A 16711-nucleotide genomic window follows, 5' to 3' on the forward strand; every position below is an offset into this window, starting at 1 on the left:
GTACCGGACAGTGGTGTAGAGCTGTCCCTGGCCCTTCTGTAATGCCATCTGCTCAGTTTGAGAGAGTGCTGCCCTTGGAACCAGGATGGGCTGGCAGATGGATGGTCAGAAAAACAGATGATGGTTGGGCTGGGGCAACAAAGCACTTGGCTCCAAATGGAGTCAGAAATGTCAGCTCCACTTGGTCTTTGGCAAAGATATCCCCACATATTCTCCAGGAGCTCTGCCCTCAGAGTAGGAAAGGCTTCCCACAGTAAACACGCCAAGGACCTAGGGAGCCACCTGTGCCCAGCTGGATGACCACAGGCCTTTGGTCCTCCTGGGAGGGGCATGGGCTGGGCTCAGGAAGCTTGTGGTTTATAAAGCAACAGAAACCCTGCCCTGAGCAGAACACTCCAGCTGCCGCCACAATGAAGGGAGCACTGCTTGTGCTGGCCTTGCTGGTGACCAGAGAGCTGACCTTTGAGACTCGTGAAGGTAGGAAGGAGGCTCTGGATGGCCCTCCTGATCCTTGCCTGGTGCTGTCTCACTGCATCCTTCCCAGTCCTGTCCAAGCCACTTCAAGGGGCAGATTCTGAGGGCACCTGGCAGATCAGTGCCCAGGAGTCTGGCACAAACTGCTTGAGGCTTTCAGTCTTTGAATGGAGGGGGTGGTGTGGAGCCAGACAGGTCGTTATCTGCACACATCCTGGGGGATAGTTTGTTTAGGGTAATGGTGCTCTTTGGAAGGGAGGAAGTAGGGTGGTATACTTACAGGCGGTGGTCAAGGGAGGAGGGATTTCCAGGCCTAGCTCCTCTTGCTGCTCCCTCTGCTGGGAGTGCCTCATAGGGAAGGTTTTCTGTCTGGGATGTAAGCAGTCCTGGGAGAGGGGGGTCCCTGTGGGAGGTGAGTCTGAAGCTTTGGATGAGTGAGTTCCTATCAGATGGTGGGAAACAGGAACCTTCTACCTTGGTTATTTTTGTGACAAGGTGTTTTCTGTTGTGCTTTCAGCCGAAGCCTGCCCTATTTTTTATGGAGTCCTTACCACTGTATCCCTTGCATTACCACCACTATTTTTGAACGAAACCCTCGATTTGGTTGAAGCTACTGATGCAGAAAAAGTAGCACTAGAAAAAACCAAGGATTGCTTCACTGAGAATGGACTTGCAAACAGGTTGAATCATCTGAGAATCACGGTAATCTACTGTCCCCTAACCCTCACTCTGAGAACTCGTATGCGTAGTGCAGTATGCCACATGGTAAGAGATTATGCAGTCCTGGGATGTGTGACAGACAAGAGCTATTAACAGAGAACTACATAAGCCTTTGGTCCACCCTACAGCACCTGTAATGGGCCTTCCCAGTGGCTCAGTGTTGAAGAATCCACATGCAATGCAGGAGACATGGGTTCCATCTCTGGGTCATTTAGATGCCCTGGAGTAGGGAATGGCAACCCATTCCAGTCTTCTTGCCCAGAAAATCCCATGGACAGAGGAGCCTGGCAGATTGCAAAGAGTCAGACTGAAACGACTGAGCTCTTGCGCCCCCACAGCACCTATAATATGCAAGCGCAGTCTGCCTGCACATCCAGCCTCTTGTTACTGAATATGTCTGTATCATGCCAATAGGGTCACAGAGAGAGGACTAATATCAGTGCAATGGGCCAAGTGTGTTGATTCATGTGTGTGTGTGTGTGTGTGTGTGTGTGTGTGTTTCCTTCGGTTTGGGAGCCAGCATTGGAGGAGTAGAATTTTAATCTTTGGCGAGAAAGGAAGCATTCAGCTCACACACGTGTAGTTTTGTCAGCTCTATTTTGGTGTAGGTAATTTACTCCCTAAGTCATGCCCAACTCTGCAATCCCATGGACTCTCGCCTCCCAGGTTCCTGTGTCTATGGGATTCTCCAGGCAAGAATCCTGAAATGGGTGGCTAATCCTGAAATGGGTTGCTATATCATCTTCAGATCTTCCCAACCCAGGGATCAAACCCATGTCTCCTGCTTGGCAGGCAGATTCTTTACCACTGAGCCATCTAGGAAGCCCCAGCTCTATTTTAGGAATATTGAAAAGGAGCCCCTGCCTTTAGAGTCTCTTTTCAGCATGGGACTCCCTGGCTTTGTGAAGTTTCTGGCCTGTGATCCTATCACCTCTTTTTATTCCCACTCTGTTGGCCATTGCTTGGGCTGAGAGCCCCATTTCCACTGACATAGGCTCCATGTCTACAAGCCTGATTTTCCACTGTGGTGTTTCGGTGCCTGGGTCCTGAGGAGGCTTCTAGGTACCTGCGACTGCTCGCTTGAGCTAGCAATGTATCTACTGATGGCCAATCTTTTGTTTCTTGTTCTTGTCAGACAGTACTGGAGACTGTGAATAGTCTGTCTCTGCATATTTTTCTGTAATGAAGTGTTTAAAATGAGAAGGTTGCCCTGAGCAGAGTTTCAATCATTAATAGAAGCTCACAGGATACACAGGGGTGTTTATGACACCTGCATGCACATTCTGTCCACGCAGCACTCCTGACAGAAGAGGCTCAAGGTGCAGGAGATGTAGCCCAAACCCAGACTCCAGCACCTCGCTCCTCCCTCAGGACCAGTCCCAGCTGTGCCCTGCTGACCCTTGCCATCTCCTCCCCTTCCTGACATGGCTGGTGGCTCTGTCTCCCTCCTGATGCCTGTGTCTCAGCTGTTAGGGAGCCATCCTCCCTCTGGTGCCTGCTGGCAGCCCCCTCTCCAGTGGTGGGTCTGTGGGCGGAGGTTTTTGCTGGGGATGGGGCTGAATCCCTGAGGGTGAGGCGTGAGGTGATCCTGGGGAGACAGGATAGCCCAGGTATGGGCTCATATCCTGTCCCTCCTCCTCCCTTCCAGCTTTCTGTCATCTTCAGTAAAGATTGCACTGGCTATAAGTTGTCCTCGGTGGTGAACGCTGGTTTAGGATTAGGTCTCAGTCTGACGTCTTTGCTGAGATAATCTTTGCCAGAGATGCCAGCCTGCACTCGTGCTTCCTACCCTGTTTTCCTTCTCATCTGAAGCTGGAATCCAGACACCTGGCCCACCTGATGTGGTCTGTATCAGTCTGACTCTAATAAAATAACTGCAGCATTGCTCAGTGTGCCCAGTGTGTGTGTTTGTGCTGTGGGGAGGATGTGAGCCAGGAGGTCTTGGGAGATGGTGAGAAGCGACACATGTGATCATTGAGAGCATGGGGACCAGAGTCAGACAGAACAAAGTGAACCCAGGCCCTGTCGCTGACAAGCTGTGGGACCATAGGCAACTTTGCTGCAACTTTATCAAGTCACTCTGTCATCTGTGCATCAACATTAAGCAAAATAACACGTACACAACCCCCCTGCTTCGGCAGCCTGGAAGAATTCAAGTGTTGCCCATGGCCACAGATAGCATGTCTCCCACTCTGACCTTTAGCACAGTGGCAGAGCCTCTAATCCTTTAACTGTCCCTCTGGTTATCGACAGGTGTCTCAGGCAAAGACTGAGCAGCTTCATTACAGGTCCCTTCTCCCTCCCAGTGGAATTTGCTATTTTCTACATCTTAGGTGGGTGACTTCTGAGGAGCCAGCATTTCTTCAGGAACACTTAGTACCACTGGTGCTTCTGGTCCTGCCATGGGGATCAGGACCCCCTTGAAGTGTTGAACCAGGAAGAAGGGAGTAGATGGAACAACCCCAGTGGGAATGTTGTTACCATGGAAACATCTCATGCTGTGAGTGTGAACTGCAGAATGCACCACCATAGGATCACGTCCTGAACCCTCCAGGCTACTTCTAAGAGCATGAATGGGTAGTTGCATTACCATAGGGAATTTGTTAGGCTCCAAGAAAGGGCCTAGGTTTTGTCTGTTTCCTAGGGTCTAGTGCAATGTCAGGCTACAGTCAGCATGACCCACATAAAGAGTGGCATAACTGGTAAAATCTCTCTACCTTCTGGCCAGGTAGGCATAATAAAATCACATACTGAGAGCTGAACTTGGTACTTGGGGCTACTTGGCCAGGACCTTGAGTCCTGGCTCTTCTTTGACATGCTGGCTGGACTTAGGTATTTAAATTCACCCATTCACTCTTTCTACACCTTGGCTTTACATCTATCAAGTGCTGGATGCCCTGCTAGACCTTGTATTAACGTGTTCAAATCATACTAAAAAGGTCTAAACATTTTTGAAAAGTACAAAATAAAATTTTAATAGTTAAAGAGCTAAATCATATCCTTGTGTGAGATGAATTGACATTGTAGAAATGTCAACTATTCTGAAATTCATCTACATTTATCTTTGTTTACTCCCCCAAACTAAATTCTTGACATCAACCAAAAGTGCAACTGTTAGTTGCTCACTCATGTCCATATCCTGCCAGGTTCCTGTGTCCATGGAATTTGCCAAGCAAGAATGCTGGAGTGGGTAGTGATTCTCTTCTCCAGAGGATCTTCCTGAACCAGGGATTGAACCTGGATATCTTGCATTCAGGCAGATTCTTTACTGAAGCCCCCAGGGTAGCCTCCAAGGAAATTTCAAGAAACAGGAAGTAAAAATAGGCTTGTTCTCACCAGTTATTTCAACAAAATTATAAGTCTGGTTTTTGCGACAGAAAACATACGGATAGAGTCAAAGATAATTTAAGATATAACAACAGCTTTTTGAATCAGGCCAAGAATCTTCGTGTCTTTCACAGCTCAGCAACAACCTTTCATCTTGGCTTGTCTGGGATTCTTCATGGGAAGGTAAGGATGCTTGGAGATCTATTTCTTTGTTCTCTTATCAAACACATTTTCTACTGTACTTTACTAACTACGGTGTGCTTGTGTGTATGACTTATTGAAAGAGACACACATGTGTGAACCAAGAGCTGGGTCCTAATCTGCGATTCCATGGTGACCTCATACGGCTTATGGCAGAAACCCTGTCGGGGGATTATACCAACCTAATATCAAGAGGCACCTAATGTCTCCTTTGTGAAATGGCCAGAGATGGATGAAGAATGTGGATTGAACTCTCCTTTTGTAGTCTCTTTGACAATTTCATAACTTCCTGGGAATTAGAACTAGTAACCTAATCTGTCAGATCATAAACTTTCAAGGGACTTGTGATCTATGCTGTTACTATGTATTGTTACTTAGTTCTCAGACTTGAAATAGTAGTCAGAAAGTGCCTAGCCTCACTAGGAGCCATAAGCTAGATGGAGTTCATAAGTTAGCTGGAGCTCTAGCTCCAAGAGCATCCCTTAGGTTAAAGGTTATTCAGATAGGAAGTACAGTGGCCTTCTTCCTTTGGTAACACTAGTTCTTGGTGGACGAGGGAAGGCTCTGCAGTGGCTTTGGTCCCAAATCCTTAGATATTCTTTCTGTGGAATCTGTGGGAATGAACTGGAAGGACAGGCCCTAATAACTCAAGGACAAAATCACTTTTTCCTCACTGGCCAGCCCTTCACCATTTCTTTTGCTATCGCTTATACTGGTATGGTGATACTTGGAAAGAACATCTTGGTTTTATGTTCATACTGGTCTTATTGTGGTTAGGAATATACTCAGGATTGTACATAGGCACTCAGGAGAATAATGTTTCCCCCAGTGGTCTTAGCTCGGGAGGCATTCTGGAAGGTTACTCTGATTGTACCCCAGCTGGCATCAGAGGCAAGCAATGTTTTAATGGTGAGGAATTGGACATTAATTAGTCTGGGATGCCATCAGGTCTACCCCTGGAGAATCTTCACCCGCCTCGGTGGTAGAACCAGGAGAGACAAGTAGAGTGCCTGCATTGGTAAGGGACAGACTAAGTCTGACCAGGGAAAGAAAGCTTCAGTGGAAAGTCTGTCCTCACCCCCATCTAGGGAGGGGTGCTTCCAGTAGAAAAATGGTGCTGGTCACTTTTTTCTCTTACACATGGGAGCTAACAATTCCAGCCTCACCCCTTTGAACTGTATCCTGAAAAATTCGAGTAGATTTGATCCCCAGAGCTAAAAGAAGACACACCTGATCTTCCTATGTGATACTGCATGGCCACAATATCTATTGGAGAACGGCGAACGGTGGCCAGTTGGAGGGTCTCTTAATTATAGTACTGTTTTACAATTAGACTGGTTCTGTAGAAAACAAGGGAAATGGGTAGAAGTAGACTATGTGTTGCCCTTCTCTCTGCGAGACATGCCAGACTTATGTTCTAAGGGTGTAGATTTGGGTATTAAACCGTCAGCTCCTTCCTGTCCTCCTACTTTGCCCCTGTACCCGGGGCTCCAAACTGAGCAAACTGAAAGTCAGGGAACCCACCCCCTCCTGCCCCATCCCACCCAGAAGGGCTGCCTTTGTCTCAGTAAAAACCCAAACTAAGATTCAAACTGCCCAAGTAGAGGTCCAAACAATACATCTCAGTACAACCTCAAACTACTTTAGTTTCAGTAGAAACTCAGACAATCGAAGTAAGAGAAGCTCAGACAGAAAAAACTAAGCAAAAACTAAGGGTGAAATACAGGATGAGATGGAGGACAGAAAACAAAGAGATAAAGAAAAGCAGAGTTCTCCAATCTATCCTTGGGATATATATTTCCTTGGGATCATATGCACAGAGCAGCCAGAGAGGCTGAGGAACAGCCACACAAGCTGTTGCCTCTTCGCAGGGGGAAATAATCAGTCTATGAGAGTTAATAAGCCCATTTCTTATCAAGAAGTACAAAGAATCAAGGAGGATCTGGGAGACTATTTAGAGGACCCAGAAAAATATATTAGAACTTTTAAGGTGTTACTCTGTTTTATGACCTTACTTGGAAGGATGTGATGTATATCCTGGGACAAACAATAACTCCTGACTCAAAAGCTCGAGTTTTGGGGAAAGCCATTGCCTATGGAGATGAATGGCTTGGTAATGAATTAGTAGGGAAGAGGGAGGATGAGACAGCCGTCCTCCCTACTGGGAATCAGTCAGTACCAACTATAGAACGAGATTGGGGATAATAAAGGAAGATGGGATCAGAGTCATTTTGTCAGATGGATTCTTGAGGACTCAGGCAAGTGCATGCTAAGACTTTATGCCAAATTGGCAAACACAGAACAGGAGGAGAAGGAAGCTCCTGGTAAATTCCTAGATAGGCTGAGGGAAGCTGTTTGCAGATTCACTGAGATTGATCCTGAAAGTGAAGAGGCAGGAGTGATCTTAAAAGATAGATTTCTCACTCAGTTGGCTCCAGATATCTACCATAAGTTTTAATAAAAACAGGCATATGGACCAAATCAGTCTAGATAATCTGTTGCAACTGGCTCAAACAGTCTATTAAGGAAAGGAATAGGAAGAAAAGAAAGAAAGGCAGAGAAAGACAAAGGAACTAGTGGAAGCCTTTGTAATGGCTGTCAGAACTGTTCTTAAACAGTCTGAGAAGAATTCCTGGAGGGATCCAGGTGAAAAAAGACGGACTTGCTATTACTATGGAAAGAAGGGACACCTCAAGCGGGATTGCCCTCAGGCATCCAAAGCCACCCCCCCGCTCCATGTCTGGTCTGCAAGGGACCACACTGGAGGACAGTCTGCACCCAGAGGCGTAGGACCCAGGGGTTGGACTCTCAAGACCATCAGGACTGAAGTTGCCTGGGTGTCCCCACACAAACTCCCACTGTAATTACACCCGGGGAACCCCAGGTATTAATAACTGTTGGGGACCACTCCACTGATTTCCTTTTGGAACTGGGGAAACGTACTCTGTGCTTACTGAAGCCCCTGTCCCACTTTCTCCCCCATCTGCTTCCATAATAGGACTGTCTGGATGAGCCAAATACTTCAGTCATCCTCAAAGCAGCAACTGGGACCCTGTGCTATTTTCAAATGCATTTCTGATCATGCCAGAGTCTCCCTCGCCCCTTTCGGGGAGGGGTATACTGAGCAAGGTCCATGCCTCTGTTTTCATGAGTATGGAGCCCTCCCTTTCTCTCCCTTTAATTGAACAAAATGTAAATCCTAGAGTGTGGGTTGATGGAAAATCTGTGGGTTGAGCACAAAATACTATTCCTATAGTTGTCAAGCTCAAAGACCCACACTTATTTCCACATAAGAAGCAGTATCTACTGAAACCTGAGGTTAAGGAATGGCTAAAACCTATCACTGAGAATTTAAAGGGGCAGGGGCTATTAATTCCCTGTAACAGTCCATTCTACATTCCTATTTTGGGTATAAAGATGTCAAATGATAAATGGAGATTAGTTCAAGACTGACAAATAATTAATGAGGCTGTAGTTCCTTTATACCCTGTGGTGGCTAATCCTTATACTCTATTGTCGTCAATGAAAGGTTGTTGAGCTGTGAAAGACGCCAGGATTCTTGGCCTCTGGAGGAGAGGAATTCAATCCGGGGCCAGTGACAAGGCATGATCATTCAGGGCTTTTGTGTAATAAAGTTTTATTAAAGTATGAAAGAGATAGAGAAAGCTTCTGACATAGACATCAGAAGGGAACAGAAAGAGTGCCCCCCTGCTAGTCTTTAGCTGGATGTTATAGCTACTAGCAGGCTGCTAATTAGAGAAAGAAAATGTCTCAGAACTCAGAGACTGTCACCAGGCCCCTCACCCACAACATGCATTTTGGGATAATATTGGCACAAGGTGAGTTGTCCTGGGCCAGAAAGTGATTGACATGAATCTTGAAGAAAGGCAGGTTTCCAAGCAAAAAGGTACTCTTATTAACATAGCTAAAGAGAACATTTGCATAAGTAAAACATACTGATTTGTCAAGTTAGTTCTAAGTCTTAGGCAGAACCGACTTGAAGACAGAGTCTAGGGTAAATACATAGTTTATCAACATAACTTAAGACAAACATTTCCATAAGAAAAATACATTGGTTAGCTCAAGGTTTGAGAAAAGTTAAGTTCAGGTGGAACCAGGTATCATTATAACAACACAGAATTTTAAAATAAACCTCTTTTTAAATTTGTATAGAGAAGGGGGAGAAAAAGTCCAACACTTGTAGTTTGTTTCCTCCTGCTGCTTAAGAGAGAGAGAAAATGTTTGACACTGCAGTCTATTTTCTCCATTTGCAGACTCCTGGCCTTCCTACCTGTTACTCTGTCATTGGCACCAGTGGCCTCTGGGCCTGGTAATATCCTAAGTGCTGGAGCTGTAGAGGAGGATGGGCAGGGAGTGGATGTTTGTGGGACTAACTGTTCTGGTGAGAGAGGCTGCTCAGGGACACTGCGCACCCCATCACGGTAGGGCAGTGTAACCTTTGAGGATGTGGCTGTGGACTTGTCTCAGGAGGAGCGGGAGCTTCCTGATGTGACTCAGAGACTCCTGTACTGTGATGTGATGTTGGAGAGTTTTGCACTTGGGGCCTCAACTCAGCATCGTTGACTAAGTTCTTTCCTTCCTGTGTCTCCATGGACCCCTCTTTTCTTCTAACAGCCAGACTGTGGAGATTGCTCCCTTCCAAGTTTTTCTTACTTAGGTGCTGTGGGTACCATACCAGACCACAGTGTTGAGTGTATATTCTCATCCTCTCCCATGCAACCCTTCAGCATCCCTGAAGCCTTGCAGGGAAGAATATGGGAGTAGGAAGTCTGCAGTGAAACCAATGGATCCTGAAGATTTGGTCACCCTGGCAGAGTGACTGTTCAAATTCACTGTACCTCTGCCTCAGATTCTGCCCCCTTTCCTCCAGCTGGCATTTCCTCATGCCTGACTGTTCCAGGAATTGGAGGCACCATTATAGTCACTACCTGGAGGGACCACTGGGCTATTCCTGTAAGACACTCCTCCAAGGTTCTTTTTGTAACATTGGGTTTGTTTTGTTTGTTTGTTTGGGTTTGTTGTTGTTTCGTTTTGCCTTATGGTTATGGAGTGTGTTGCTCTGCACCAGTGCTGTATACTCACCCACATTGTCTTTCCCTTAAGATCTGCATCTTCCAGGTTTTATGTAGTTACCCAACTGGAGTTGCATGGAGATGATGCAGGTACCTAACAGGGCAGGTATGACTCCAGTCATGGCAAGAGGGCCCTAGAGGGGAACTGGCCTTGGGAAGTGGGATAGCTCCATGCCAGGGCTGTCTTCAGATCATACCAAGAACCTCTCCAACACCTATTGTTTTCATACCAATGTCAGGGACCATAGCTTAACTTCTACCTGTAATCTGGTTTTGACATTTTGCCTGTTTATCATTTCTATTCTGATTTCTGGCCAAGGCTACTTCACACCTGTCTGACCTTCATGTCTGCCCTGTTCCTCTTCACTGTTCCCTTTGAAGTGCTCTTCAACACTGAGCTACACATAATGTGAGTTATAGACATAGTCTGAGTAGTCCATGAACACCAGCTGCTTGCTTGCTGTCAATTTCCTCTGTTCTTCAGTGCTCTTGTCACCAGGAGACAAGCCCCTGCTAAAAGCCATTCACAGAAAAGTGATTTGGAGACCCTGCCTTTCCTTCCTGTACTGTATCCCACCTCTGTGCCCTTTCTCACAGTAGACCTCCCCATTTTATGATCTTACCAGGCTCAGAACGGCACAGCAGACCCTTTCTCATCCTCACTTCGGCCCTCTGTCCTCCTTACAGTCCTATGTGCTCATTTCTGGGTTTGTAAGGTGTTGGAGAAGACTCTTGAGAGTCCCTTGGACTGCACGGAGATCCAACCAGTCCATCCTAAAGGAGATCAGCCCTGGGATTTCTTTGGAAGGAATGATGCTAAAGCTGAAACTCAAGTACTTTGGCCACCTCATGCGAAGAGTTGACTCATTGGAAAAGACTCTGATGCTGGGAGGGATTGGGGGCAGGAGGAGAAGGGGACGACAGAGGATGAGATGGCTGGATGGCATCACTGACTCGATGGACATGAGTCTGAGTGAACTCTGGGAGTTGGTGATGGACAGGGAGGGCCTGGTGTGCTGCGATTCATGGGGTCGCAAAGAGTCGGACACGACTGAGCAACTGAACTGAACTGAACTGAAGAAATACATTTGTGATAGGACTGCCTCCTCCCACAGAGTCTATGTGTGCTTCCCCAACATATCTGTGCTTTCAGGTTGGTGGTTTTGAAAGAAGGATAAGAAGGCACATTCTCAAGGCATGTCCTAACTCAGGGTTCCCAAGGCAGGTCCAACCTTGTGGGATGTGTGGCTCAGTCTTGAGACATTTTGTACCTGACTGAGCACCAAGGAATATACGCTACAAAGAAACTGCATATGTGTGAAGCATGTGGGAAACAAATCAGGTTCAGTGTAAGCATTCACCAGCACAGTGAAGAGAAATACCTCGGAAGGATTGAGGTCTGGCTTTTGTTGCTAAGAACTGCAGAGTCCAGATGTCAGAGAATCCCTTTATGTGTGGGGGTGGTGGGGAGGGACCTTCTCTCCAGCTTAGGCCTTCTCCAGCACCTTCTCAAGTAAACTTTGTGTGCACCAGGACCCAAAGACCCCACAGAGATGGAAACAGAATAGTGTTTGAGTGTCTCCTGTGCAGATACAGGTCAGCAGCAGACTACTGCAGAGGCAGGGGCTCTGGGTGCAGCAGACTTGGGTAGGGCTGGGTGCAGCAGACTTGGGTATGGCATAAGCCCTCTTGGAGGAGGTCGCCACTAACCCCACCATAACTTACACAGAACTGGGGAAATCGACTCTTGGAGGGCACAAACAGAACTTTGTGTGCACCAGGACCCAGGAGAAAAGAGCAGTGACCCCACAAAAGACTGACCAGACTTGCCCATGAGTGTCCAGGAGTCTCCAGAGGAGGCATGGGTCAGTGCTGGCCTGAGGCAGGGTTGGGGGCATTAAGCATAGCAGTGCCTCCATGGGCCCTTTTGAATGAGGTCACCATTATCTTCATTACCTCCACCATAGTTTCAGTTCAGTTCAGTTCAGTCACACAGTCGAGTCCGATTCTTTGTGACCCCATGAATCACAGCATGCCAGGCTTCCCTGTCCATCACCATCTCCCGGAGTTCATCCAGACTCACGTCCATCGAGTCCGTGATGCCATCCAGCCATCTCATCCTCTGTCGTCCCCTTCTCCTCCTGCCCCCAATCCCTCCCAGCATCAAAGTCTTTTCAAATGAGTCAACTCTTTGCATGAGGTGGCCAAAGTACTGGAGTTTCAGCTTTAGCATCATTCCCTCCAAAGAAATCCCAGGGCTGATCTCCTTCAGAATGGACTGGTTGGATCTCCGTGCAGTCCATGGGACACTCAAGAGTCTTCTCCAACACCACAGTTCAAAAGCATCAATTCTTTGGCACTCAGCCTTCTTCACAGTCCAACTCTCACATCCATACATGACCACAGGAAAAACCATAGCCTTGACTAGATGGATATTAGTCAGCAAAGTAATGTCTCTGCTTTTGAATATGCTATCTAGGTTGATCATAACTTTTCTTCCAAGGAGTAAGCGTCTTTTAATTTCATGGCTGCAGTCACCATCTGCAGTGATTCTGGAGCCCGAAAAAATAAAGTCTGACATTGTTTCCCCATCTATTTCCCATGAAGTGATGGGACCGGATGCCATGATCTTCGTTTTCTGAATGTTGAGCTTTAAGCCAACTTTTTCCACTCTCCTCCTTCACTTTCGTCAAGAGGCTTTTTAGTTCCTCTTCACTTTCTGCCATAAAGGTGGTGTCATCTGCATATCTGAGGTTATTGATATTTCTCCTGGAAATCTTGATTCCAGCTTGTGTTTCTTCCAGCCCAGCGTTTCTCATGATGTACTCTGCATAGAAGTTAAATAAGCAGGGTGATAATATACAGCCTTGACCTACCCCTTTTCCTATTTGAAATCAGTCTGTGGTTCCATGTCCAGTTCTAACTGTTGCTTCCTGACCTGCATACAGATTTCTCAAGAGACAGGTCAGGTGGTCTGGTATTCCCATCTCTTTCAGAATTTTCCACAGTTTATTGTGATCCACACAGTCAAAGGCTTTGGCATAGTCAATAAAGCAGAAATAGATGTTTAACTCTCTTGCTTTTTCCATGATCCAGCAGATGTTGGCAATTTGATTTCTGATTCCTCTGCCTTTTCTAAAACCAACTTGAACATCTGGAAGTTCATGGTTCACATATTGCTGAAGCCTGGCTTGGGGAATTTTGAGCCATACTTTACTAGCATGTGAGATGAGTGCAATTGTGCAGTAGTTTGAGCATTCTTTGGCATTGCCTTTCTTTGGGACTGGAATGAAAACTGACCTTTTCCAGTCCTGTGGCCACTGCTGAGTTTTCCAAATTTGCTGGCATATTGAGTGCAGCACTTGAACAGCATCATCTTTCAGGATTTGAAATAGCTCAACTGGAATTCCACAACCTCCACTAGCTTTGTTCGTAGGGATGCTTCTTGAGGCCCATTTGACTTCACAGTCCAGGATGTCTGGCTCTAGATGAGTGATCACACCATCGTGATTATCTGGGTTGTGAAGATATTTTTTGTACAGTTCTTCTGTGTATTTTTGCCACCTCTTCTTAATGTCTTCTGCTTCTGTTAGGTCCATACCATTTCTGTCCTTTATTGAGCCCATCTTTGTATGAAATGTTCCCTTGGTATTTCTAATTTTCTAAAGATCTGTAGTCTTTCCCATTTTATTGTTTTCCTCTATTTCTTTGCACTGATCACTGAAGAAGGCTTTCTTATCTCTCCTTGCCATTCTTTGGAACTCTGCATTCAAATGCGTATATCTTTCCTTTGCTTTTCACTTCTCTTCTTTTCACAGCTATTTGTAAGCCCTCCTCAGACAGCTGTTTTGCCTTTCTTTTTCTTGGGGATGGTCTTGATCCCTGCCTCCTGTACAATGTCATGAATCTCCATCCATAGTTCATCAGGCATTCCATCTACCAGATCTAGTCCCTTAAGTCTATTTCTCCCTACCACTGTATAATAATAAGGGAGTTGATTTAGGTCATACCTGAATAGTCTAGTGGTTTTCCCTACTTTTTTTCAATTTAAGTCTGAATTTGGCAATGAGGAGTTCGTGATCTGAGCCTCAGTCAGCTCCCAGTCTCATTCTCCTTATGTTTCTTACTTTCTCATTTTGGGAGCTGGAAATCAAGGATTAGGACAGTGAAAACCAGCTTTCATGTTTGGGAAAAATTAGTAAGTGATTGTATGTGATGAGGGAAAGGTGCAGGTCCAGTAAAGATCTGAGGAGACTCAGAGTTTGAAACCTCAGGTGATCCTATCCACAGAGATAGCCTAAAGAATCAAAATAAAATAAGCAAAAACAACAAGCCCTGGCAAAAAGGGAGAGTATGATTCCAGCATTACCAGATTATGAGATTTTAAATGTCCAGAGTTCAACAACAACAACAAAACTATGAGAAAAAAAAAAAAAAGAGTCAAAGAGAACTGTCAGATACCACTAAGAAGACACACACACTGTGGGACTCCCTGAAAAAGAGAGAGAAGGGGGTACAGAGAATATCTGAAGAAACTGTGGCTGAAATATTCCCTTATTTGATGAAAGACATAAATATAAATATCCCAGGAGTTCAATAAACTCCAAGTAAGATGAAGGAAGGAGACCCATTACAAGATACAGTATATAAGGAAACTTGCGAAAGTCAAAGACAAAAGAGGGAATTTTAACTTATCACAGGCAAGGCATCAACAATAGTATCCTCAGCCTATTTCTCTTTGGAAATTTTGAGGGCCAGAAGACAGTGGACCAATGCACTGAAGTACCAAAACAAAACAAACTCTCAATACTCCCACACCATCAGCCAAGAATCCTCTATTCAGCAAAATGTTCCTTCGAAAGTGAGCAAGGAAATAAGATCTTCCTACATAAGTCAAAACTGTGGGAGCCTGTTACTAGACCTGTCCTGTGAAAAATTGCCTTAAGGCAATCCTGCATGTGAAATAAAGGGAAATTAGACAGTAACTTGCAGCCACTTGAAAAAATAAAGATCACAATAAAGGTAAATACATGGGAAATTATAAAGTCTAGTATTACTGTAATAGCAGTTTCTAACTCCACTTTTTGTTTTCTACATCACTTTTTAAATTTTTTGTCTAAAACTAATACTATTGTAAATTTGGTTTGTAACTCTGCATTTTATATTCTACATATCTTAAGATACTAGTGTACTTTAAAGAGTTATTAGTTTATATTTTTAGTCACACAATGTATAAAGATGTAATCTTGTGATACCAAATACCAGACGTGGGATAAAGTTTTAAAGGAGAAGAGACTTGTATGTTATTGGTTAAGCTGGATAAATTCAAATTAGAATGTAATGACTTTAGTATGTTAAATGTAATCCCATAGTGAAGTGAAGTGAAGTGAAGTGAGCTCGCTCAGTCGTGTCCAACTCTTTGCGATCCCATGGACTGTAGCCCACCAGGCTCTTCCATCCATGGGATTCTCCAGGCAAGGATACTGGAGTGGGTTGCCATTTCCTTCTCCAGGGAACTTCCCGACCCAGGGATCTAACCCGGGTCTCCTGCATTGCATGCAGGCGCTTTACCCTCTGAACCACCAGGGAAGCCCCACAACAAATGACCACAACAAAACAGCCACCAGGGAAGTCCAAGAATGTAGATGTTTCACTATAAAAAAAAAAATTGACAAAATACAAAGCAATACAGTAATGCAGGAAATTAGGGATAATTGCATCTTTGTTTTCTTTAAGTTATGTGGAAAACAAACAGCAAAATGACAAAAGGTAGAAGATAAAACCCTAGAAGAAATTACTGAAGTAGATCTAGATAATCTACTCGATAGAGAGTTCAAAGTAATGGTGGTAAACATATTTAAAGAACTAGGGGGAAAGTTGGATGAACAGAGTGAGAAGTTAGGAGGCTTTAACAAAGTTAAGGGCTTCCCTCGTAAATCAGTTGGTAAAGAGTCTGCCTGCAATACAGGAGACCTGGGTTTGATCCCTGGGTCAGGAAGATCCCCTTGAGAAGGAAATGGCAACTCACTCCAGTATTCTTGCCTGGGGAATCCCATGGACAGAGGAACCTGGGAGGCTACAGCCCATGGGGACACAAGAATTAGACACAACTTAGCGACTAAATCACCAACAAAGTTAAACATTAAGAAGAACCAAGCAAAGATGAAAAATACAACTAATATTAAGAATACACTAGAAGGAATTGGAACTTCCCAGGTGGTCCAAGGCTAAGCCTCTGTGGTCCCAGTGAAGCGGGTCCAAGTTCAATCCCTGGTCAGGGGACTAGATTCTACATGCCACAACTAAGACCTAGCATGACAAATTAAATATTTTAAAAATACACTAGAAGGAGTAAACAGTATATTAAATATAGAGAGGAATAGATCAATGAGCAGGAAGACAGAATAGTGGAAATCAGGGATGCTGACGAGAAAATGAAACAAGAATAAAAAGAAATGAGGACAGTTTAAGAGACCTCTTGAACAACATCAAACATACTAACTTTCTCATTAGAGGAGTCTCAGAAGGAAAAGAAAGAGAGAAAGTGGCAGAGCACATATGTGAAGATATCATAGCCAAAAACTTCCCTACCATGGGAAAGAAAACAGACATCCAGGTCCAGGTAGCGCAGAGGGTCCAAACAGGATCAGCCCAAAGAAATCAACTGTAACTGATGATTAAAAAAAAAAAAACTGCAAAAAAACACAAACGAACACTAAAAAGTATGCTACTAAATAACCAATGGGTCACTGAAGAATCAAAGAGGAAATTAAAATAATACTGGAAACAAGGGAAATGAAAACACAATAATCCAAAATCTTTGAAACACAACAAATGGAGTTCCAAGAGGGAAGTTTATAATGATACAAACTTATATCAGGAAACAAGAAGATCTT

The 16711-nt window shown here is 44.9% G+C and overlaps 1 protein-coding gene across 1 annotated transcript; it reads left to right on the forward strand.

The window, feature by feature from the left end:
* Nucleotides 1-387: 387 nt before the first annotated feature.
* LOC105607568 (major allergen I polypeptide chain 2-like) lies at nucleotides 388-3079 on the forward strand. Its single transcript, XM_012190155.4, has 3 exons — nucleotides 388-477; nucleotides 992-1176; nucleotides 2843-3079. Exons 1-3 carry the CDS (start codon nucleotides 411-413, stop codon nucleotides 2942-2944), a joined length of 354 nt encoding a protein of 117 aa, XP_012045545.2. The 5' UTR covers nucleotides 388-410; the 3' UTR covers nucleotides 2945-3079.
* Nucleotides 3080-16711: the final 13632 nt, after the last annotated feature.

The sequence above is a fragment of the Ovis aries genome, chromosome 14, assembly GCF_016772045.2.
Source record: "Ovis aries strain OAR_USU_Benz2616 breed Rambouillet chromosome 14, ARS-UI_Ramb_v3.0, whole genome shotgun sequence".
Lineage (NCBI taxonomy): Eukaryota > Metazoa > Chordata > Mammalia > Artiodactyla > Bovidae > Ovis > Ovis aries.